This window comes from Passer domesticus, chromosome 3 (assembly GCF_036417665.1).
Source record: "Passer domesticus isolate bPasDom1 chromosome 3, bPasDom1.hap1, whole genome shotgun sequence".
Classification (NCBI taxonomy): Eukaryota; Metazoa; Chordata; class Aves; order Passeriformes; family Passeridae; genus Passer; species Passer domesticus.
Genome location: NC_087476.1, coordinates 25,656,403 through 25,681,369, shown reverse-complemented (window position 1 = coordinate 25,681,369; position 24,967 = coordinate 25,656,403). Strand labels below are relative to the sequence as shown.

At 36.5% G+C, this 24,967-nt stretch overlaps 1 protein-coding gene across 2 annotated transcripts in view; it reads right to left on the bottom strand.

The window, feature by feature from the left end:
- Positions 1–24,967, bottom strand: part of PRIM2 (DNA primase subunit 2) — an 88,527-nt gene that overhangs the window by 31,724 nt on the left and 31,836 nt on the right. For both annotated transcript variants that reach the window (XM_064412246.1, XM_064412245.1), the window contains 3 exons: positions 4,876–4,943; positions 1,788–1,860; positions 657–842 (listed from right to left, as the gene is read on the bottom strand). In XM_064412246.1, coding sequence (XP_064268316.1) covers positions 657–842; positions 1,788–1,860; positions 4,876–4,943 — 327 coding nt within the window. The remainder of the gene's footprint in view (positions 1–656; positions 843–1,787; positions 1,861–4,875; positions 4,944–24,967) is intronic.

Here is a 24,967-nt window from a genome sequence, read left to right as displayed (position 1 = left end):
CTGCTTCCTGGTACCTGAATTGTTCAAGGTAAGGAGCAGTCCACAATCCTCCAAAAATTAGACACTACATCTTCCTCACCCACAATACTCCCAAAAACATTGACAAGAGTGAGGCCAGTGACTGATATGTCAGTAATACCTCCCATTGCTGAATAGTATTTTTTCACTATTTCCTTAAACATATTCTTCTGTCTTCTGTCCCCAGTTTCTTCTTTCATTCTTCAACTGTAAATTTGCTAAGGCAAGACTACTTCACACAGAACTGCCCAACATTTTTTTTTTTAATAAACAACAAAAAAATCTAACCTTGTCTTTCAGACAGTACTGGGTTTGGTCACTGATCTGCTTGGTGAATTAATTTAGTTACATAGTACCTGTATTCCATAAAGGACACTGGTTTCCTAGTAATTTACTGGGAAGGTTTTTCTAATCCACACTTATCAACAGCCTCTTTATGGTCTGCCTTTTTTACCCATAGCTCAGGTCAATACCCAACAAAATAACTAAAACTATAAGCAAAGAGAACAAAAAAAATCCTCCCACCTTTAAAAAGGTGTACCTTTTGTCCAGTTTTATACTTCAAAAATCATCCATTCAAATCTGCAGCACAACGCACACATTAACTACATACCCACATTTACATTTTCTTCCATTACCTTATCTGCATCCACTTTTCCTCTGATAAATTCTTTCTTCCAGAACTCCAGTGCCTGTTCCAGCGTCAGGCCGATGCCTTTCAGGAAGAGCCCGTACTGCATGCGGCCGCCGTGCCGGAGGTGGTGGCTGTCACGCAGGGCTCTGTGCAGCTGCCGCATGCACAGAGGGAACGACTTCACAGAGAGCTGGCAACACAAGAATTTCTGTTTAAGGCATACTGATCATTTAGTTTGTAGGATATGTGTTTACTATGATTATTAATGAGCTCCATTTGAAAATGCCAATGGCTGGAAGAAAAGACAGGCATGTACAGAGAGCCTTGGGAGTGAATTCATAACACAGGTGAGTCCATAAACTCACCTGTGTTATGAATTCACTCCAATTCAACAACCACCTCAAGAACAAAATCCAGAGGACAGAATAATACAGCTGGTACTATCAGACTGTCTCCAGCTACGAAGTTAAAAATATACCCACACTTGCATTACATATTTCTTAACTCTGCTTTTTTTAGCATCTGGAATGGCAAAATGACCTTTTATAGAGTTTTGGGGGTTGGGGAAGGGGAGGGGATTTTAATTCACTGCCAGAAAAACACTGTCATGGTTAAGATGGATGTTGAAAACACATGGTTCCTAAAATTCAGATGAAGAAGTTATGTTTTGAATGGATTCTGCACAATTTATGCATGGTGTTTTACATCCCATGTTTTACTTCCATTTTATTTACTTCCTTGTTTTCAAAACTCTGCCTGTAAATCAAAAATCAAAAACCAGCATTAGAAAGACTAATACTGCAACACGGTAATCATAAACTTCACGGTTTGCAAGACTGTCAAATAAGAAAATTTTGTTGTATTCTGCTTATAATTAAGTATTTGTGAAAGTACACAAAATTGAACAGCAAATTAAGCACTTCACTGCAACTTCACTCTGAGTCTGAATCCTGATTAGGAAGCATTTTCAGCTAATTCTGCTCCGTCTTGAACTTCAACGCAATTTCCTTCAACAGTTACAAATCAAGCATGAATAAAACAAAGATAAGGGCTTTATATTTAGTTTGTACATAGAGTACTTGAATTTAAAAAGTTATATTTCAACATCCTATATGACTCCAGAAACATAACTTACAGCATCAATTTGATCTAGAGAAATTTTTCCGGTGTTCTTTTGGACGCTGTAATCTGGACCAACATAAGAATGGCTGAAAAAGAAAGCAAACAGTATGTCATCGTTTAAAGCAGTTCCAAAAAATTTTTAAGCTTAGAAATTTTGAAAGAAAATAATTTATCAATTATAGGCTGCAGATATTTTATATCAGGCAAAAATAAGAAACCAAGTAGTTAGGACTCATAAAACCAACATTAGAGCAAACATAGCAAAGAAACCCTCTTTCCCTTCATCTGAAAGGAGAGGTGAAGGATTATATAGGACTTAGATCAGAGAGACCACTGAAGATCATCTAGTCCAACCCCTGCTCAAAATGGTGTTTGCTACAGCAGGTTGCTTAGGATCTCATAAAGCTGGGTTTTGAGCATATTCAAGACCCAGACCCATAACCTTCTGAGCAACCTGTTCCAATGTCCAACCATTCTGTACAAAAAAAAAAAAAAAAAAAAAAAAAAAGTGTTTTCTTATGTTTAGGCAGAATTTCCTGTATATCAGTCTCTGCCCATTGCCTTCTGGCCTATCACTGGTTACCACTGAGAAAACGCTCATTCTTTTTTTACTCCTCCCTATCAGACACATATTTACATGCACTGAATAAAATGCACACACACTTCCTGAAATCTATCTCCTCCAGGCTGAACAACCTCAGTTTTCTCAGTGTCTTCTTGTACATATTAGGGAGCCCAGGAGTGGACACAGGCCTGCAGAAGTGGTCTCAGCAGTGCTGAGTACAGTGGAAGGATCATCTCCCCTGACCTGCTGGAAGTGCCCTTCCTAATGCCATGCAAGAGGACTGTCAGCTGTCTTTGCTTCACAGGTGCTCTGGTGGCTCACAGCCTGCTGTCCAACAGGACCCCAAGGTCTTCTTCTGCATTCACAGCAGAATTCAACCTCAACCTTCAACCCTCAACTTATACTGGCTCATGGGGTTATCCTCTTCAACTGCATGCCTTGCTACTTCCCTTTGCTGAACTTCATAGGATTCTTGGCAGCCCATTTCTCCCTCCTGCCAAGTCCATCTGAAAGGCAGAGCACCCATCTGGTGCAAACCATTCTCCCCACTTTTATATCATGTGAGTCTTGCCAAGTACACACTGAATTCCATCACCCAAGGCAATAAAGTAGAAGCTAAAGAAGATAGGACCCTAGGTACTCCACTAGGGATTACTGTACTTAATAGATAAATAAAGGGAAAATAATTTAAAGTATTTAAACCATGTGTGTCTATTATTACTAACTTTACCATAGAAGCATGTAATAAATTCCCTTTGGTCAGCTGTCTGTTCACTTCCAGAGGTTGCTTTTCAAGTTGCAAGGTCTGATATATTTTGTTCATTTTAAAAGAACTTACAACAGGCAACTTAGATGCATTTGTATCTTTTTTTTTCAGTTGGTGACAAAATAAACTGCAAACAGTCCCTCCATTTTCAAAAAAAGCAAAATAGTGTACCAGCTGTATAACATACATACACAAGGTAGTATAATAATGTACAAAAATTGTACAGTTGGCATAAATGTGGGGTATGGCATCTCTCTTGAAGTACCTTCTTTTGGAACCTTTAATTTTTCCATATTAAAAAAAAAAGCACAGACAGGACTGATCGTGATACTGAAGGACTGTTCCACTGACACAGAACAGAGCATACATCAAAAGAAATTTTCAATTTCTCAGTAATTACTCCTAGAGAGCACAGTTTATAAAAACCTAACTTAAGTGCTCTTGATCTTCAAATTAAGAAAGGTATACCACTGAGGCATATTTTTACAGCCCTAGTAAGATGTGGGGCAATAAAATCATGGAAGGTTATTGGCATTCAGAAGTACTCCCAGCTACGTAACAGTAACAATAACACTGCAATCCTTGTTTTCATTCATTGGTCTTGAAGGAAGTTCAATCATATGTAAATAAGCAGAGATACAATGAAAGCTATTTTTCCTACTTAGATTTACACTAAAAGCAACAAAACATAAAACTCTTCCTATATAATAAAAATCATGAGACTTTAAAAATCAAAATAAAATGTCAGGGTTTGGGAACAGGTAGCTCAAGCAGTAGAGCACCATAGAAAATAAGGAGGATGAGTCAGCAAACTAGATCTGCATCCCAATTCCCCATGCAGTGCTGCCATGATGGAACCTCAACACTTCCATTTCTAATTCATCCAACATCATTTCAATGATCTTAATGCTAAGATGTATGTGCTCAGAAACAGCTTTCATTGCTGACATCCCATATTTAAGTACATTTCTATTCTTAGAGACATTAAAAATTCTGCAAAAAGAAACACATGAGCAACCTAATCTAACCAGATCTGCATTGAACACAGGCTAGATTAAATCATCTCCAGAGGTTCACTTCATGCTCAATTATTCCATGATTCTAAACCAGCTTGCTCTAATTGTATGGACATTGTCCTCCTGCATATGACCATAGTAAGAGAAGTCCACCATATAAAGTGGTAAAAAGCAATCATATATATACCTAAGAAAGAGACCAGAGTTCTCTACTTACACTCTTCAACTAAAGTAGAAATTTATAAACATATATATACACATATATATTTATCTATACACACACACACAACTAAGAGGGAGGCAAACTATTTACTCTAATGGTTCACACTTTCAGCAATCTACATAGGTCCATTAAAAGATCAAATTAGTATTCCGTTCATCAATGACAGCAAAATCTTCTAAAACAAGCAGGGAGTATAGAATATTTGCAACAAGGAAGGCCCATGCTCTGAGCATTGTAATGTGGAAACTGTTTTGTTTATAAAGGAGCTCAACAACTTTGCACTTGCTATTAAAAAAAAACCTTTATAGAAGCTACAACTATTTTTTGTTACTTAAAAGCAACACTAGTTCTATAAACTATGTTCCATGCAATTTATAAAGCTTTTGTTAAGTCAAAGAATTACTTTTGGGGTTTTTTTCAAAGCCAATCACACAGATGAGGTCTGTAAAAAACTTGTACCTAAGGCATTCTACCAGAACAATTACTTTAATCTATATGAAGGAATATAGTCATGCTTTCACTTTATACTACCTGAGATGATTAAGCAGAGGTTGAAGTCTCTCATCAGACTGTATGGAAGGTAGTGATCGTGCTGTCAGCTGGAAGAAAAAAGGAGTACAATTAATAAAATATTAGCTTAAAAAAATTGATAGCACAAGACCAGAATTATGTTAGAAGTCACACTGCATTGTTAAAACTTTATACAACATTGGGTAAGACATAATTTCTCCTATTAAAAATAACTAAGCACAGCCTTCCAGAATCTGATGCTAGGAGAAATATTTACAAATTAACAAACAGTGAAAAATCATTTTTCTAAAATTACAATGCTGTTAGAATTAAATAGCAAGACATCATTGAAAGTGGTATACGTTTTCCAAACATATTTAAACTAGAAGTGATGTTGCGCCTAGACAGCCTTATACCAATGTAAATATAATTCATGAAGCCATATTATATATACTTTACATTTATATAAAAGCAATTTACATAGTATTTAGCACTATGTGACTTTTATATAAACATGCCTCTGTGTACACTGTTTCCTTTTAAATGGGCATAACCTATGTTATAATTTGATTGTTCTAAAATATTTTTTTCCTTCTAACTTGTATGACTTTTTAAAACATTGAGGGATTTTCTGCAAAAATAAACCTAGCAATCTAGAGATCAACAAATACATATCACACCGTTGTAGAGTATTAGTTAATTGGTGTATTAACTAAAATAACTGGAAAAATACATGTATGAGATTTGCTTAGTATCTGTACATAAGGTGGCTACCTTCACCTATAAAAGCTACCAACATAGCACTTCGGATAACTCTGACATACATCTAACACAAAATACTGAACATAAACATGCATTTCATGATTCTGTGGCTGCCATGATTCTTAGGCTGTATTTTGAAAACTACCTTTGAACAAAGTAGAAATTTCAAGATATTTCACACTGTGAAATAAGCATCAAGGTCCTAAGTATTTCACAGGTAACTCAAAAATAGCATGCAGTATTAATTAACAGAATTATTATACATACTAATTAAAAATATGTAATTCCTGAAAGACCACCCATTCGTTACATCCATTTCACAACCTTTGCTGCTGGGCAGAAGTCAGACTGGGATCAAATTTGAAACTTGTACCTCAAGCTTGCAACACCATCCAAGTAAATGAGAGGAGGTTCGAGGCAGCTGTCTGCCAAGAGAAGGCTGAAGCCACTGAACACAGGGACAGCAGGGAAGGGGATGGGGACATTTCTGCTGTTGGGGGAGCCCTGGACTGCAGCAGTCACTGTCTTCCAACGTGGCTCTTCTCAGCCCCAGGTATCCCAAATGTACTCATCCGATCTGACTGCTGCAGAAAACATTAACCTGGCACTCTCAGCAACCCATTCATCCTCCTTTTAAAGAAGGCAGCTCTCTTGGCAATTACAGCATGATCCACATTCCCTTGTTTTATGGAGCTAGATTGAGAAGCATATGATACACCAAAACTTCAGTAAACTCTGCATTTAATCAGAAGTTTCTTTTACTCAAAAAACACCCCCTCATTTTCCTACCATGGAGTTTTAAAGGTCAATATAAGTATTGTCCTATATTCATATCCCCTACAAAGTAACCCTCTAACATTGTCTTGGAAGCCTTCTAAACACCAACCAAAGTTATCAGAATAAAGACAGAGCCACCTGAAATATGTTTCTTTCTCCATTATTAAAACTTAAGAGATACACAATACAGTATTTGTGTGCACACTCAAACACATAAGTATAATTTTACATAAGACAAGCATACTGTATTTTTCTCTACACGGTACTTGAAATATTGCATTTAATCAGGAAAAAAGAATGCATTTATGACAGGATGTTTATGAAAGTCTGACTGGATAACAATGTAAGCAACAAAAAAAAAAATTCAAAACCTGAAAAAGTATCAACATTACTATCAAAGTTATATACACAATAAACTACATTTTTGTGTAAGCACTATCAATTAACAGAAACACTGGTTTAAAACTAATTTAGGAGACTTGTAGTAAATTGAGGCAGAACCAAGACCTAGTGATCTTTAGCCAAGATTTTTCTTGGTGCTGCAATGAAAGAATATGAAAGAGGTGGTCGATGCTTGGCAGTTTCAGGATCCACCATTAAAGGGCAAAAAACAATCCCTTGAAGTCAAAGGAGAATCCAAACGGCCAATTTGTTTCTGAATCTACAAATCTCAGTAGCAAATTTACTCCCCATTTTCCTCTATGATGTTGCCTGGACAAGGTAATGTTCTCGACAGACCATGGTGTTGTGAAAATAAGATCTAACACTTTCCAAATCCTAGAACAAGCACTTTGTCCAGTTATTTCAAATTTTTAATGTCAGGAAGATGTGGGATCCTCATGACACTGTTTTTTTTCTGTCTGCCACTAAGGGTAGCTTTCTTTAAACATAGTTGAGGAGACCTCATCAAAATATTTGAACAATGTTAATTGAAAGAGCACATTTTCCTTCAACTCACCTGGATTATAAAAAAAAAAAGGTAATATTTTCAAGTATAAAGTTTCTTCTTATAACCTTGTATTTTTATTAAGAGAGCAACATTGTAAATAAAGCAGCTTTTACAAAGGTCATGGAAAATAATTGCTGGTATTTTTAAACTGCTAAGAATTTTATGAGCTTTTTCAATAGCATTTTTCTAAAAGATTATTCTACTACAAAAGTCTTGGGAAGCTTTCCTCTCCTCATTCCCATTTTAAGATATGGAACAGGTTAAAAATAATGCTGTAGAAACATTTTAGTTCTACTCACTTTAAAGACTATGTCATAATATTCACTATATTGTTATAGATACACAACACACATCTCAGAGTACTCTTCACATCTTTATGGGATCAACACAAAATCAGAGGACAGTTTGGGCTGGAAGGGGCCTTAAAGCTCATCTAGCTCCAAACTCTGTCATGGGCAGTGACACCTTTCACTAGACCAGAGCCCCATCCAGCCTGGTCTTGAACATGAATCCTGCAAATATCCAGCAAGATTACAATAAACAGCAGGCCTTTAAGTCTCAGTTCCATTTACACAGAGTCCATGAGTCCATATATAAGGCCATGCCTTTATATAAAAATGGAAACTCTACCATACAATGACATTTGAAACATAAATCATTCATGTAAAATCTCTTTGCTACTGCAATCTGCCTTCAGAAACAAAAAATAGTTTTCATGTACATTTTATTCAGCCTACACAGAGGAAGTAATAGTTGCAAAAGACTTCTTAATGCATTTCTCTCTGATTAGAAGAATTGTTGATAAATAGAAACTCCTAAAACTTTAAAACAAAATCTGAATTTTAGGTGGCTATTCTCTAAAATGTAGTACTAAAGGATATGAATTCTCCAGTAAGGCATTATAATGCACCAGGTACCAAAATACTTGCTTTAGATTAAATTTCAGACTCAATGTCTAGAAAGGTTTTGTACTTCTGAGAAAGCCTTAATATCACTTTGGTTTGCCTTTATTTGTTTTTTTAAAAGACATTTCAGAATTATATTACCTGGTCTCTATGATTTTTTGATAAGAAGTCATGAGATGCAGATATTGCCAGAACCCAAGAATTCCAATTAATTATGCTCCAGAGAAACACCTTCAACATCCAACTAAGCTGCAGGCTGTCTCATACCAACAGAAAGTGATTGATTTTGAAACATCAGCTATGGTGCTAATGTTGTTAGAAAATGTCACAATGCAAATGCTATGCAGCTGGGGAACCTGGAATAAGAGAGCAGTGTTTGCATGCCAGTATGCTGCTGTACCTAGACAGCTGACATTTTAACACTGATCAATTTTCTGTTGAAAAAAGTTGGGGTTTAACCTTTCACAGCATCTTACAAATCTCCAGCAAAATTAAGAAGTAATTTTTGCCAAGGCTTTTTCAGCTATTAAAAGTTATTTCAGCAGCACTTACACTGAAATACGCTCAATAAAAACTACACCAAAGAATTAATGTTACATCCATTCCACAACACATAACCTGTATAACAGCAAATAACATTCTTCAAAACTAACAAAACTATGCAAAAATGCTTTCAACATTATGAAATTTTTCTTTTTATTTGGTCAATATAATTTAATACATAAAGCATTTAGATTATTTCCATCTAGTACCACCAAATTTATGAAAGGAAGGAAATAAATAATATAGACTAGCATTACTGGGCTCCTAGTACAAATGTAACAATTCTGACATTTGTAAAGAACAGAAAGATAAATTCCCTCTTGAATCCCTAGTGGATTATATTAGTGTCAATATAAGGCTGAACTTGGTTTTGTGGGTTTGCTTTTGTTTTGTTATTTAATTACATAAAACTCCCCACCAACTCCATGCACACACACCCCTGTTCACAGTAAAACAAGCTAGCCAAAAGAAAATCACACAGAACACTAAGTGGCCTACTGTGTTTAAGGAAAGCAAATCAAAGGCAGCAATTAATTTATTTACAAAACAAACAAAAAAATTAAAGTTATATTATTAGCACTCTCATTTTCTTTTTGGACTCTAAAAGGCAGAGAACAATAGTTATCAATGTTGCTTAGATGCTGTATCTAAACATTTAAAACCTATCTATGAGTATAATAAAATATAAATTATGTTGTAAAAATATATAGTCTAAATTATAAATATTACGTATATAATGTCTTTTCATTTTGCCAGTTAATTCAAGCTGTCAAATGAAAAATTTTCCATAAGTGAAGAAACAAATTAAGAGTTGTGAAAAGTGTCCTTGCTAGCATGTCCTAGATATTTACCTAATGCTTTAAGAACTCTGAAGAAACCAAAGTCCACTAATTTCAGCTCAGCATTTGTCAAATGCACTCTGAATAATAATTAATGTTTTCCTGAGGCACTTGCTTCTGAAAGTAATTGATTTCTTTTTCCCATTTGGAAATGTCTAGGCTTTCATATTCACACTGATGTATAAATAACACCTGGATTAGAGTCTCATATTTAGTCTTTAAAGCAAAATTTTTCAATCATTAAGCCTTGTTTAATTGCCAAACGAACTGTTGCTGGGTTTTGCAGCATTATTAGTTGCACATATCATCATTTCACTTGCATTTGAGGGTGACAGCATGTAAATCAACTCATCTCTTGTACTTTTTTGCATACTAAAATAAAGCTGAAGTTGACAGTTATGAAGATGCTCATTAGATATATTCCTCCAAAAATAAGTTATTGATTCTGTCTTTCTTACAAGAGTGTATAGTGTGTTTCAGGTTTTAATTATATGTAGATTGAAGAAGACATTAAAGAAGCTACCTTGTCAGCAAAATCCAAATCTTCTGTTAAATAATACTGCTTCCCACAGTTGTGAATGTTCTTCAGTGATTTCATCAACTGACTCGGCCTTTTCAGAGAGCTTACTCAACTTTTAATTTAGTCTTGAGTCCTTTCTTTGTATCAACTTCCAGATACCTAGTTATTTTCAAGCCAAATAAAGAGTGTGCTGGAACGCTCACCTTCACAGCAAGCGTGAAGTCACGTGAGTGTTCCAGTACACTCTTTTTATTTCTTTCTTTTATTTCACTCTATTTCACCATGAACTTCTGATTCATGCGAACAGTTCTTCACCTCTTCATTATTGCTTACTATACTTTGGCTGCATGCAGATTTTTTGCACCTTCTTCTGGCATTGTTTATGAAGTTTGTTGCCTTTCCAGTCCTCCTCCCAGGTTCAAAGGCTAAATGGTGATACCAGTACTCTAAAGTAACCTGGAATGTATTCCTCAGTTCCACTACACAATGATGCTTTAATTAACTTGCATCCATGGAGCATTACCGATGTGGGAGAAGGTAACTCAGACAGCAGTGATTTCCCCAGGGTCTCAATGTTACGATTTCAAAATTTCACACACACCTCCTGCCCCTTGCACTTCATTCGTGAGAAGGAAATTAAGAAAGCCAAAATCTTCATAAAATCTCTTCTTGGTAGAAGCTACTAGGCAATATTGCATAAGAAGCAATTGGTTAGAACATGTGAAAGATTATTATTTCAAGACCCTCAAAGTCACTGTCACAAACCATGGCAGGTGTTTCCTATCACAAACCTCATCAGCCTAGCAGTGTTCCAGAAGTGCTTTAAGAACAACCACACTAGCAAAGGTTCTCTGATGCTGAATACTATATGGACAAAAAGAGAAGAAACAACTCTCTGTATACCCATCCAATATACTTGATTAAAAGCTCATTTTCCATAGTCATCATTACTACTACAGGGCTTCATCAATGAAGGCCTTCATAAAAACCTCCAGTTAAAATCTGTTGTGTTTTATCTTTACAAACCCTATTACTAAAGCCCTGTGCACTACAGGAAATAAATATCTTCTACTGTATAAAAATCAGGTACTATAAATCAGTTTTATTACAGAGCTTCAGAAGAGATATTTATATTTTATTAGTAATAGGATTTTACTACTGGGAATCAATTATCTGTCCAAGTTCTAGGCTGCCCTCTAAAAGAGGGTCCAGCACAGGGCCACACAGATGAAGAGGCTGGAGCATCTGCTATGAGGAAAGACTGGGAGAGTTGGAACTGTTCAGCATAAAGGAAAGAAGGCTCTGGAGAATCCTACCAATGCATCTAAATACATGGATGGAGGGTGCAAATAGGACAGAGCCAGGCTCTTTCCACAGCTGACCAGTGACAGGACCAGATGAAATGTAGGCAACAAACTGAAACACTGAGATCCCTGAGATCTGAACATCAAGATGTGAACAACTGAGATCCCATCTGAACATCAAGAAGCACTGTCTGTATTACGTTTTGTGCATTTGATTCTCACCAACTGTGATTCACAATGTGGGCAAGGTTTGAATGCACCTCTGAAGATCATCCCAAGCCCTCAGATCAAGCAGGGCCATCTAGAGCTGTTTGACCAGGGCTGCCCAGGCAGGGTTTGAGTATCTCCAAGGATGGAGACTCTGCAATCTCCCTGGGTAACCTGCTGAAAACCAAATACATAATACAGCCCATAATACAGTACCAAGTATTTCTGAACTACTGAGCCTTCCTGTTTTGCATATAAGAGCTTCCATTCTCTAAGCAGCCTCCAAAGTCCACATTTTCATCTGCATTGAAGGGAAATTTTAAAAATTACTCATGATTTTCTTAAGAAATTCTAACAAAATTGTCAAGTCTTTTTTTCAGGAGGATGAAATGAAGACATTTTTTTGGAAACAAGATCATTTACTTTTAGATTTTCTTAAAGGAAAAATTATTAACAAAAGATCTTAAAAATCACTTGTTCTTAAAGACCAGGAGTACTTACTGAATTTGACCCTTATGAAGGCTGTGTTCTTAATTCAATCCTTAAATATTAAGATGGACACTAACGTCTAAGGAAAAAGAATACTATTGCAAAACATTTTTCTGTATTTAATGAGCTTCTCAAATCTCCATGTACTTATTTTTTCCTTTGACAAATTTACTATACAATTTCAAAAAAGTTTAAATAAGCCTTAGGAATTCCATACCTGATCTTTAGTAACAAACAAAATAGAAAAGATTTCATTACAACAGCCTGCATGACACCAATCTTTTACTTTCAAAACTCAGAAGGCAGCATTTGAATTTCATTGTTTTATTCTCTTACTATGTGGTACTGCTTGAAAATAATTGTTTTGTTGCTAAAACTTGGAAAAATATCCATCTTTTAAAAGCAAAAATGTATTTGAAACACTTCTGCTCATTTGTGCATATTTTAAAATATTGATTATCTTTTATCAAGAAGCAAAATCAAATCTTGCCAGCCTTAGAATTTTAAGTCCCAGTTTCCCTCATGTTTAAGTACCAGTGATTACACTCTTATCTTTAGTGAGTAGAACTAAAAACATGACAGGCACTCAAATTTCATACAGCTAAAACCCAGCATTAATCTGAGCCTGCTTATCATCGTTTCCCAGCATTTTACTTCATCTCAATTCTCAATTGCCAGTAACAATGACACTTCTCAGACATAAGTAAGAGTTAATGTTTAAGTATTTTCTTTCCAAAACAGAAAAGAACATTTGTATCAAAGAAAACTACTAGCAACTGAAATGACATGCAGTGCTCTATTTTTTTAATAGTTATTTGCATTTACAATTATTGCAAATGTTCTGAATAAACAAATACACTCCGACATAACACTTCCCCCAGGAGTAAATTTCACAAAGCAGAAAAGCAAGCCTTCAAAACAGCTACTTATTTATAAAACATAAATATTGCTGCCTTAGAACTTAACCATGGAAGTGGGACCCCCATCTGACCCTTATGAAGGCCTGTGGCTCAGTGTCTTTCAGAGCAAAGTGCACACAGCAAGCTGCTGAAGCAAAGCTGGAGCTGATGGCTTCAAGCCCCAGGGATGTTCTCCTTCCCAGCCCCTGACCCCAGCTAGGCTGACCATGTACTCCTCTTACATACAATACACTGTGGAGACACTGCTGGCTACCTCAAGAACTCCAAACACACAAAAACAGGCACCAGAAGACCATGGAGTCCAGCAACCAAAAATACAGGATTGAAAGGTAGAAGTTGCTTGAAGCCAGATGAATGTGCAAAGGGAAACCAACCCAAATAAATGCTACATCAGGTACTGCAAGTGCATTTCAGAAGGTAAGGTAAGCTACTTTACAGTAATGCCTTCAAATACAGGAAGTACTAAAAAAGAGTTTTATGAAGAATGTACTCTCCTAACATTAGTCTTTGAACATATCTGGTATCCATTTTCTGAAGCAAGAACATATAGTTAAGCAAAACCTGTTACCAAATATCCTTTGTATTCTTGTTCCACTCCAACATTCTTCAAACCACAGTTTATGATCCATTGGGAGCCATGAAAATATACAATGGTATTGGCCAAGTGTCTGGCAACAGACTGCAGAAGTTTGGTTTCTGCTAAGTCACACCAGTTCAGCACCCTCAGGGTGGAGAAATAGAGGATGTAATTACTACTGGCAGAGGATCAGAGGCTGTAATCAGTAGTTCAAGTATTTATATTAGCCAAGGAACTCTTGCTGCTAGCATCAAATCTGTTTCACTATGGCTGCTGAGTAATTATAAAGCCCTAAAGGATCCCTAAGCTGCTCGCAATTACTTGCAGCACGCTCTCATAACAGAAAATAACCCATGTAGAGAAAGTGTACATAAAGTACATAAAAAGCTACTTTCTACATAGTTCAGCAAAGCCATTGTTAAATATAGTATAAAACAAGTAATGTCTATATACAACTAAAAGTTAGACGTTACTAGATCCAAATACATATTATACCTGTCATGTTCTGGGTAGTTCTTTAACATAGCAACAGCAAATAAAAATGAAAACATCACTTATCAATGAGAGTCAACTTACTAATTTTTTCGCAGATTGGTTTGGCATAAACCTTGGACACCAAGGTGGCTCCAAAGCTCTCACTAAACTGGGACCAGGTGAACTGAGTGACGCCTTTTTTATATATACCCATTAGCTACTTCCTTATTTCTCGAAACAGTGTTCACAAGTCCTGCTAAGCATACTTCCTGCAGCACTCAGCATATTGCATCATCCTTATGACCATAAAAACACAGATTCCAAACCTGTGCAGTTCTTTAATTTTGCTTTTTACAACACTTGCTGTAATGGTTACTGAAAATCATGTGAAAGCCCACTGTCCATTTTGCATAAGAAAATTAGCTTCTTTTCACACAACTTGTGACTTTGTACCATGACTAAGCCTGCACAGAATACTCAAGCAAGAAGAAAATTATCTGGGACAATAAGGTTACCAAGGTTGGGAAAATCATACTCTTTTCATCTATGTGCAAGAGATAATGGAAGAGGTTAGGAAAAAGCAGAAAACAATTCCCACAAAATGCCAGAGCGATCACAGTCACTCCTCAGCCTATACAGAATATTGTTTTAGAAAGCAAAGTTAAACAAGAAATTACCTAAAATATTATCTCTTTTCTTTAAGGTCAATTTGCTAAGTGAAAATAGAAGAATATATGCAACAAAACATCCTTATTTTCCTTTATTCAAACTTTCTGTTCCTAATGCCTTCAAGAAGTGACAGAAACAACTGTGTATTGTCCAAGTGTGCTTGAAAGTGTGTCAGAAGACAGGAATTTGACTGCATTTGTCCAGCTCTGGCTCTTCAGATGATACCTGTATACACTGGTAAAATGAGGAAAGCAGAGGTGGTGTAAGCTTGTCCAAAGAACATCTGCTTCGCTCTAATGGTTTAGGTTAGGGTGGGACAAAACCAAAAAGAATAGATGAACTCATAAGAGCTTTGCATTCTTACACTTGGGACAAAATGCAAAACAATGACAACATCTCAGGTAACACCAGCAGATGGGCTTTAGATATAGACAAGGTCAAAGAGACAACATCCCCAAGGAAGCCACTGACTTAATGCCAAGTGCCTAAATTAGAATGCAACAAATAAATAAAACAGCCTTGAAGAGCAGGAGGTGACTCACCTTGAGCACTGCAAAAGGCTGAGCCCAAGAGGGAACCACCATGCATAGAAGCCAAGCCACCAGCCAAGACCTGACCCTTGCTGGAAGTGCCCTGCTCAGAGCCCATGGCACCAGCCACAGCTTCACAAGAGGAGATTTCTTTGATGTAACTCTCTTTTCTTCAAAGAATGTGAGAGCTGGTCATAGAACCATTTGGTGGGTAGACCTTGGCCAAGTACCAAACTCCCACCCAGCCATTCACACACTTCTCTTCCTCAACAGGAAGGTGGGAGAAAATAGATCTGTAAGTCCATGGATTCCTTATAATTGCCACTATGAGCAGAAGAGATTCAATCTGGGGAAATGCTCAGATTGACAATAAAAATAGATTTGGGTGGTTGGAAACAAAGACAAAAAACCAAAACGCAACCTTGCTGTGACCCTCCTCTTCTTCCCAAGCTCAGTTTCACTCCTGTATTCCCAATTTCATTACCCAGCCCTATCAAGTGGTACAGGGTGAAAGGTAAATGAAGAGAGTAAATCAAAAGCAGTGTGCAGCGTTTTAAGAGATTGCAATGTTCTTAACTGTATGCTCTAAAAGACACACTAAATTGTCATGCAGATTTTTCAGTTGTATTTTCTTTTTTGTTTCTAATTAGCCAATTATTTATCTTTTACTCTATTTTTCCATGATATTGTCTATATATGAACAAAAAGTACAGAAAACCTACCAGTGAAGCAGTATTAAAGATAACTGGCTCTTTTATAACATTTATCAAGAGGTTGTTTTCTGCCAAGTAAGGTCAAATGCCTCTTATTTTCAGGAAGAGCCACTTCAGCTCCATCTCTGACATCCACTGCCACTTCAGTTGTTCTTCACTGAATGTTATATCTTTAAAGTACTCCAGATGAAGAAGGCAATACATACATGGACTATATAATTTTGTTTGCCTGAGACAGTCTGAAGCTTGGATAAAAACAAGGATCACAATTTTCACCAAACCAGGTCCCTTTATCTACAGTACAAAGTGATATTGTGTGGGAGCATTTGCCTTGCTCTTGAGGTGACCATTGCTAAAGCACTTTTCAACAGTGTGAAGCTACCACCAGCCAGATCAATATTTTTCAAGAATATTACCACTATGGAAATACAACTGCATAATAAAACATGCCAACCTTGCACCAAACAAGCATCAAAGGGACCAAAAGAGATCAGAGAGATCTAAAGCAACATGCAAGGAAAGTCACAGAATTCCATCAAGGCTTCTGGGTAGAAACAGGTGATACAACACAAGTTATGCCAGGCTAAACAGTCAAGTCTAGACACCACAAAATTTAAAATAAAAACTAAGACTAAAACTAAGTCTCCATAAAACATCATTGCTTAACTCAAAAATTACATTTCAAATCCTAAAAATATCTCAAGTTCTTTTTGAACCAAAACACATCAAATGTTTAAAATAGCATGCTTAATTTTTGCATATCACCAAATAATCAGAAACAAGATTCTGTCAATTCCCACGTGTTTTCAATAAAAATGCAACTATTTTTCATTTAGTCCTAATGGTTAACCAAGTATACTTAAACGCACCTACCAAAAAACCAACCAAACAAAAATCTCTCCACTCAAAACAAAAAGAGCTTTACATAACAGTCTATTATGCACAAAAAAAACCCCACGAATCTCTTTCAAGACCCCATAAACTTTAAGTTCACAGAATGAACTAGGTTGGAAAGGTTATTTGAAATAGTCTGTTTGGAACTAATCTTCCTTATGTGTTCCTAAGAATTTTTTATTTCTTACTTGATATACCAAAGACTGAGAAAAGTACACATGGAAAATGTGGAATGGTAAAATAAGCCAACAAAAACATAAACCATTCTCATCATTCACCTTGGTTCATTAATGAGGCAAATCTTGCTTAAGGAATGACACATCCAGAACTTCAATATTCAAACACTAAGTGAATATGTCTTCTCCACAATGACAGCAGTGACATATATCTTTTACTTTAATAAAGTGTACTAAATTCAGTGACAACACTGATGGATCTGTTTTATTTTCCTAAAATTACATATTCTTTTGATTCAAGTTTTAAATAATAAAACACAATAATAAAAATATTATATTTGTGTATATATATTCATATACATCAAAAACTCCATTAGTTATTCATTACAAGAATTTAAATGCACAGTAAGATACACCAACAAATGGCAATTAACTTTTTTTGTAAGAAAAATATAATTTATTAGGACTAGAGAAAGTCTTTACAAGCGTTCAAAGTATCTTCAGCTATCTGTGTTTTTTTAAACAGATGCCTGTTTCTAAACACTTGTGGGGACTACTAATTTAATGCTGCATAACCAGATCATAAGGGTTGATTAAACTCTATTTTAAATTCAACACACTACACAAGTGTACACAGCACTGCTACACTGACTGAAACTTCACAAACAAGGCTTGAAATGGCAAGTCCAGGAAAACACAGAAAACATTTTTTATTGTGAAGGCATCACTAACGGGGTTAGGATTTATAAAGTCAGATCTCTACCACTCAAGAAGTACTATGTCTCTTATTAGTTTTATTATTTTGAGAAAGACCATTGCAAACAGCAAGAAGAAATGTTGTTACAGGAGGAAAACAGCAAAACTGAGCTATATAGGAATCGTTACTTACAGACAAATTATGTCAGAAAATGTGTCAAATATTTTTCAAAGCTATTTTATTGCTTTATCTTGGTGCAAGAGCAGACAACTGCAGAAGCATTCCAAACTGATATATTTTTTTACTCAAGTCTCTATTTCTTCATTAATTTACCAGCTTGAACACAGACAGTAACAGGGTTTTAGCTTGTTCCTGATGTGTGAGACAACCTAAATTTATATTGCCATTTAAATCAGGTAGATCTGATCTGAAGTAGAAGCAAATCTGATGAACTATGTTTGCACTATATTTAAGTTCACATGCAGAAAAGCCATGTTATGTAGAATGAGTTTTAGAATGTACATGCCTCCACACGTCCTAAGCACACAGAGCTTTTACTAGAGACACGAGCACAAGTCCTAAGGATAAAATCATCATGTTAGCATGGTACTCTGCTGCTACTTTCATTTACTTCTCAGTCACAGCTTGGCATAACACAGATATGCTGTGGAAGCTAATAGAGCCACATGTCACTAAGCTGCACACTTACCACCTAGCATAACCATTTTTTAAAGCTGTGGCTTTACAAAGAATAAGTAACATGGTTTGTTATTTACTTTTATTGCTGTCTATAGTAGAATTGTGGTTTGTTTTTTTAAGCTTGCTGAAGAATTGGATTTGTTGCCAGGTAGGGAGCACAGAACTCAACATAAGCTAGATCTGACAATGAAGAGAATTCAATTAGAACACAAGTCTGGGAGAAATAGGATTATAAGATGCTACATCCTCTCCTTGAAAACTTTTAGACATAACTCTGAGATATTACCTAAAACCCGTAATACGTATTTTCCTACAAGGAACCTGACACACAATTTCATAGCTGACAAGAACAAAAATCTGTGACTGAGCCCCTGTGCCACTGTGGCTCTAGAGTACCAGGAACAGGCTGTGCTCTTCTTACAATATCAAATGCAGGACAATACTCTAAATATCCAGCTGGTAAAATGGTATCTATGGAGATCCAATACACAATATTTGCAAGAGAAAATGAAACACAGAGACCTTCAACTGAAATACTGGTCATATTGAGGTTTGATGGTGTGAAGAATAGAACCATGCTCTGAACACGGGATGACTTTTACAGCCAGCTGTCCACTGATGATGATACATCTGCAATATTTCAGGTTATAGAGGACTTGAGGGAAAATGCTCAAGCAATGACCTCAGAAAGCTGAAAAGACAGGTAAACAGAAACAGTTTTCGAAACCAATGAGTAGTTAGTTAATTAGTAAAGTCTTCTGCTTTTTAGGTAAATCCAGATAGCATTATTTTCCAGGATCAACAGTAGTTGGTAAAAAATATTCAGATAGAAAGAATCACTCATCTTTTAAAGATGAGAAAAAGCTTTTAACATAGATTATTAAAAAAGGAACATATTTCCATTTAGTAAAAATACAATGACATTAGGAAGAAAATTAACTAAAACACTAGGGAAAGAAAATAAGAACGAGGAATTGACCATAAAAATCAATGGTAAGCCGTCTCAACAACAATAAACAAGAAAAATGTAATTGCTCATTTATGGTCAGACACTTGGTTTAGTTGATGCTAAGTCTTACAGAATGAAGTTCAATGACTGAAAGATTAACCTGCATAGTCCTAACGTCATGGACAAAATGAAATATGATCTAGGACACTCAGAATGCACCAGATGTAGAAGATGGAGCTGCAGATGACAAATACTCAGAGGCTTGGGGAACAATGTCCCAGCGCGCCCGCCCGGCGCTGCCGCAGGGAACACGCAGAGCTCCCGGCAGGGAACACGCAGAGCTCCCGGCAGGGAACATGGTCGGGCAGGTTCTGCCTAAGCCACACCAGGCTCCCAGCCCTCACAGCATCACCCGGGTGCTGGCCAGAACTAAACCTGCCCCTGCAGCTTATAGAGTCAGCTCACGAAACACCAAACTGAGGAAGCCACTCCAAACTCCACACTCGGTGGGTAAAATGTCCAATTGGAATACATGACGAGAGTTGTGGAACTGCAGCAGCCTGGAGAGAAAATTCATACAAAGAATTTGATTTGTAGATTTTACCTGAGCTTGCTTTTCTGAAAGTTTCCTTAAATTCGAGCCCAGCACAAAACCAATGCATTCACAGAGCTCATTTTACCAAGCTGAATAAAGACTTTAGAGGCAAAAAAATCTAACTTGAAAACTGACAGAATTATCCAAAAGTATTTTGAAATTCCCACACTCTGCCTTTTGGATCCTGCAAATACAGGAAACTTTTGAGTCCAATTATGCAGTCACTGAAATTTAATTGCTATAGCATTTCCATGTAATATTTAAAGTGCATAGTTTAATTATGTTTGCTAAGTGACAGGACACAGTAAACACAACAAAAAAGGAGTATTGCATATTGACTTTCCAAATTTCCAAAAGCAAACAGAAATCAATTAGATCTTAAGTATTTTAGCTTCTAAGAGTAATGCTACAAATTAGAGACAAATGCAAGCTTGAGAGCAATTCTAACCTTCACATTTTTTGCCAATCTTTACTGATAAATTTCCAGACATTTACACCTTATAAAGATTATTTAAGGAAGCAAAGAACTACCAAACAGTCAAAAAGGATTCAGCAAGAGATCTACCAAGAAACGTCCTCTAATGCCAAGTCTGTGAAACCTGACAGGATGTACCTGAAGGTACTGAGAGCTGAAGTTATGAACCCACTCTCCACCTTCACTGGAAGGCTACTCTCATCTGGAGAAGCTCCTGATGACTTAAAGAAAAGTCATCCATCCATCCTCTGATGGAGCAGTAAGGATGAGTGGGGAACAACAGGCCAGGCAGTCTCCCTCTAGACCCTGGGAAAGCCACAGAGCTTAGAATTCTTGAAATGCTGTTATAATTAATTTGGTTTTAACCAACATGGTTGCCACTGTCACAAAAACAAGTGTATCTGTGAGTACAGAAGAGCAGATGTCATTTGCCTTGGCTTTGACAAAAGACTTGATACTGGGTCCCTGTACTTACACTGCAACTTTAGAGTCCAAGTTAAATTAGATGGCTGGAAAGCTGTTGGAAGGTTGGAGTGATGCTAATCAGCTCACTGCTCACTGTAAAATGCAAGCAGCTAAGGATTCTATTTACACTAAACCTGAGTAAGCCAAGCCCGGACTGTTCTTCACTGCATGTGTTGCCTGGATTTGTGTTATGCCAGCCATATTCCTTGGCTGCAGGAGAAATTCAGGTGACTAATTGTAATTGAAATTCACCAAGCACAACTGAGAAGTCCTCTACACAGGATGATGGCCAACTCACTGGAGAACAGCTCTTCCAGAAAAGAGCTGAAAATCTGGTAAGCAGTAGGTTCAACTTTGGCAGCAAAGTAGAAAACACAGAGGGTAGAAGTTTGCAAAACTTGCCCCAGTTTACCAACATCTTGTACTGCAAGACATAATATTCTAGATGTGGTCTATTAAGTGTAAAGTAAAGGGGTAATCAGTCCTCTGTACCTACCTGCTACACTTCTGTGGATACAGCCCAAGGTACTGCTGACCTTCTCTGCTGCCAGGGCACTTTGCTGGCACACACTGAAACTACTGTTTGCTTAGATGTGAACTACACTCAATCCAAACTGCAACACTTGTACTAAAAGTTTAAGCAACAGCATCACATAATCCCACTGTGGTTGCTTTTGCTATGCTATTTAAGTGGCTGAAGGAACACACATCAGTGACCAGGGAAAATCTTGGTGACTGTGACTTAGATTTCAATAGTGCTATCCAACATTCAGGAGAAAAAAAAACACATAAGGAAAAGAGTTGAAGAACTAACCCTGAGCTCAGAGTAATCATTTGTCAGGTAAGAGTATGTTACCAATTGCTATACAAAGTATTATGTTACTGTGGTGAGCCACATTTAAAAATAAATTTTAAAAACATCCCAAAAAAGCCAACACACACAAAACCAAGAGTTGCATCTTTTCCCAAGATGTTCTCTGTGGTTTCTAGACACTGTCACAAAGGCAAAGGATGTTATGAAAGAAAATAAAATTGATTTCTGTTTTCAAATACCCCATATCCTTATCCTGCTTGTAATAGCACTCATGCCTGGGGAAAGGTTGTCCACCTGAAATAAGCGCTCACAATGACCCTCACACAGCTTCTGCACAGATTTGCCAGCAGGGCTGGCAGAGCACCCTGCACCGAGCAGGACAGGAGCTTTCATTCTCCTCTCCTCCACATCTACTTCTGAATCCCTCAGCAGCAGAGCACAGGTTTATGCTCATACCCTGTATGATGTATTCTCCCTTGCACCAACTGAATTCAAGTATCACATTTGTGCCTGAAAAAAATCCAACTCTCTTAAGAGCTGAGTACCAAGTTGTGAACTTCATTTCATCAGAATTCCCCATTGTCTTGGAGCCATTATAAATTGCTAAACTCACAGACCTAAACACAGCACTGGTTTGAAAAACATGTAGCTTGAAGAATTTTTTATTATTGCTTCTATAATTATTAGTTCAGTCATATTTGTTCTCATTGCAGGCTCTAACAGCAATTGTCCTATAACACAAAAAAAAATATACAGATTAATAGAAGCGTCCAATAGTTTTCTACTAGAAAGGGCACTAATGATGAAAACCAGGGAAAACCAAAACTATTCCCCAGCCTAAATTTTGGCAAAAGCACATCATCAGATGAACTACTACACTCTCCTCCTCACTCCTCCTGAAATAACTTAAGATCAAAAGTCCAACTGGATCTGCTATTTAAAACTGGTTAGTCTAAAACTGGCCAGTTGCACTAGGAGTGATAAAAGCACTGACAGGGAAGAAAGAAAAGGTAACTAAGGGCATCAAGATGCCTACTCTCCAAATCCTTTTGTTTCTGGGACAGTAACATCAGAGAACATACCAAATTTAAAAGCAGATTCACCCCAAGGTATTTGTTCAGTAGCAACAATTTAGAGAAAAAAATTCAGTAAAGTTTAGAATCATATTTCGAAAGAAATAGTGCAATTTGCCTTTGAAATCACACTTATTAAAGTGTCTAACACAGCAAAATGTATTGTGTGTAACAAATAAGAGACTGATTTTAAATTTAAATATATGCTAAATTAATTCATAGCTTTTATTTTTTCTTATTACATTTCTTCTATTTACTTGCTCATGCAATATGAGCTATCATCAACTTTTATTTAAAAACAAGTATTTGCTTTCTGTCAACAAGGGGTGTCACATGCCTAGCATTCCACAATACTGCCTGGGAGACTCACCTCCTCCAAAAATTACTTTAAAAGCCTGTCATCTAGAGTAAGAAGTGATTAATAGTTTTATTCATTTACTCTGACAACTGGTGGCATTCTATTCACTTTGAAAAAAATTAATTCTACATTTCCACCATCCCCAAAGAAGATTCTCCTGATTCACACTTCAGTTTTAAAGAGAGAGGGTGGGGGGCAGTGTGTTGGGATTTCCACATTTTTAAATTTTATTTTTACTGTCTATAAATCAAAAGGATGGAGTAAAAAGAAACATAAATAATGTTTGGGATTAAGAAATCTGGTAACAGAACAACCTTCACCTCACTTTGCCATTGTAGCTACAAAAAAAAAAAAAAAAACAGGGAAAATGCATTGGGTTTTCTGTTACTTAAAGCTCTAAGCACTACATCCAAATTTAATCCATTTTTTTTTCATGTGTACATACATACCAAAGGCTGCAGTCATTAATAAATCAAGTCATTTTGCTTAACTTGCAACAGATGGTAATAAAAAGACCTTTGCTTTCTGATATTTGTTCAAGAATACAGATTATTTAAATTAAACATCAATCCTTACAAACAGAGAAATACTAGTATTTACATAAAAAGGAATTTGTTTACATAAATACAGAAAAAAATTACAGCCAAAAAGATCTTTCACAAGCTACATGTAAATTGAAACTGAGTATCTTCATTGATCTGTTTTCTACCTTTCTACAACTCAGACACTGGACAGCTAATTCAGTGTCCCTGCAAAAATCCACAGAGCACATACAAGATTTTACAAAATTTCACATAGAACTGGAGACTTCCAAATACATCATCACCTTCCAGAATCCATTTTTATAACAAAATATCTATATTATAGTACTCTACTGTCTCCTCCCTGAAAGAGATATCAGACCAATGAGATTATTGAAAACATTTATGTATGTTGACACTACCAAATGTACCAAAATAACTCAGGCAGGACCTGTGCAATAATCCAACAGGAAATCCAATCAAAAGAAGCCCCAAATCAATGATTAGCCTACTTTAAAACACCCCTGCAGTCCAAACATCCAGGGATACAGCAGTACACTCCTGAGGCAGGCGAGTCAATGGCCACTAGAAGGAAAGGGGTGACCCAGCAGGAGCCTGGCAGCAGAGCACAGGCAGGGCAGAGGCACCTGATGCTTTCCTGGAGACAAGTCATTATCCAAGCAGGGACCTGCTTCTTTTCAAGCCAGAGGTGCAAAATGAAGCCACAGCTGGGAAGGGATGGGGCAGGATTCCAATCCTACTACAGCCAAGTTTAACTACTCTAGCTCATATTTGCAGCCTAATTAGATCATGCTTCTAATATTCCAGGAATATTTTCTGTTGTAAAAATTCTGTTCAAATACACAGCCTCTGAAACATATCCTGTTTTCCTATTATTAGGAAAAAGCTATTATGAAAAATAAACTTTGTTTACAAGAACTACAAAAAAGTCCACTTCCTCTATAGCACAGGTATGCCAATTAGGAATTAATTGAAGAAGTAATACATTAACAGATAAAATATCCTTTGGGAAACTGCAGTAAAATGGAAAGACATACAATGAGGTCACCCAGAAATTAGCTGCAGGAACACTGGCAGTGACAAGCATTTCTAAAAATATTCACTTCATCTATATTTAGAAGTCTGAAAATAAATATTCAGTAAGTTCAAAAAGCACATTGCTACTTTTTTCTTAAAAGAGTTCAAAACTTGAGTTGTG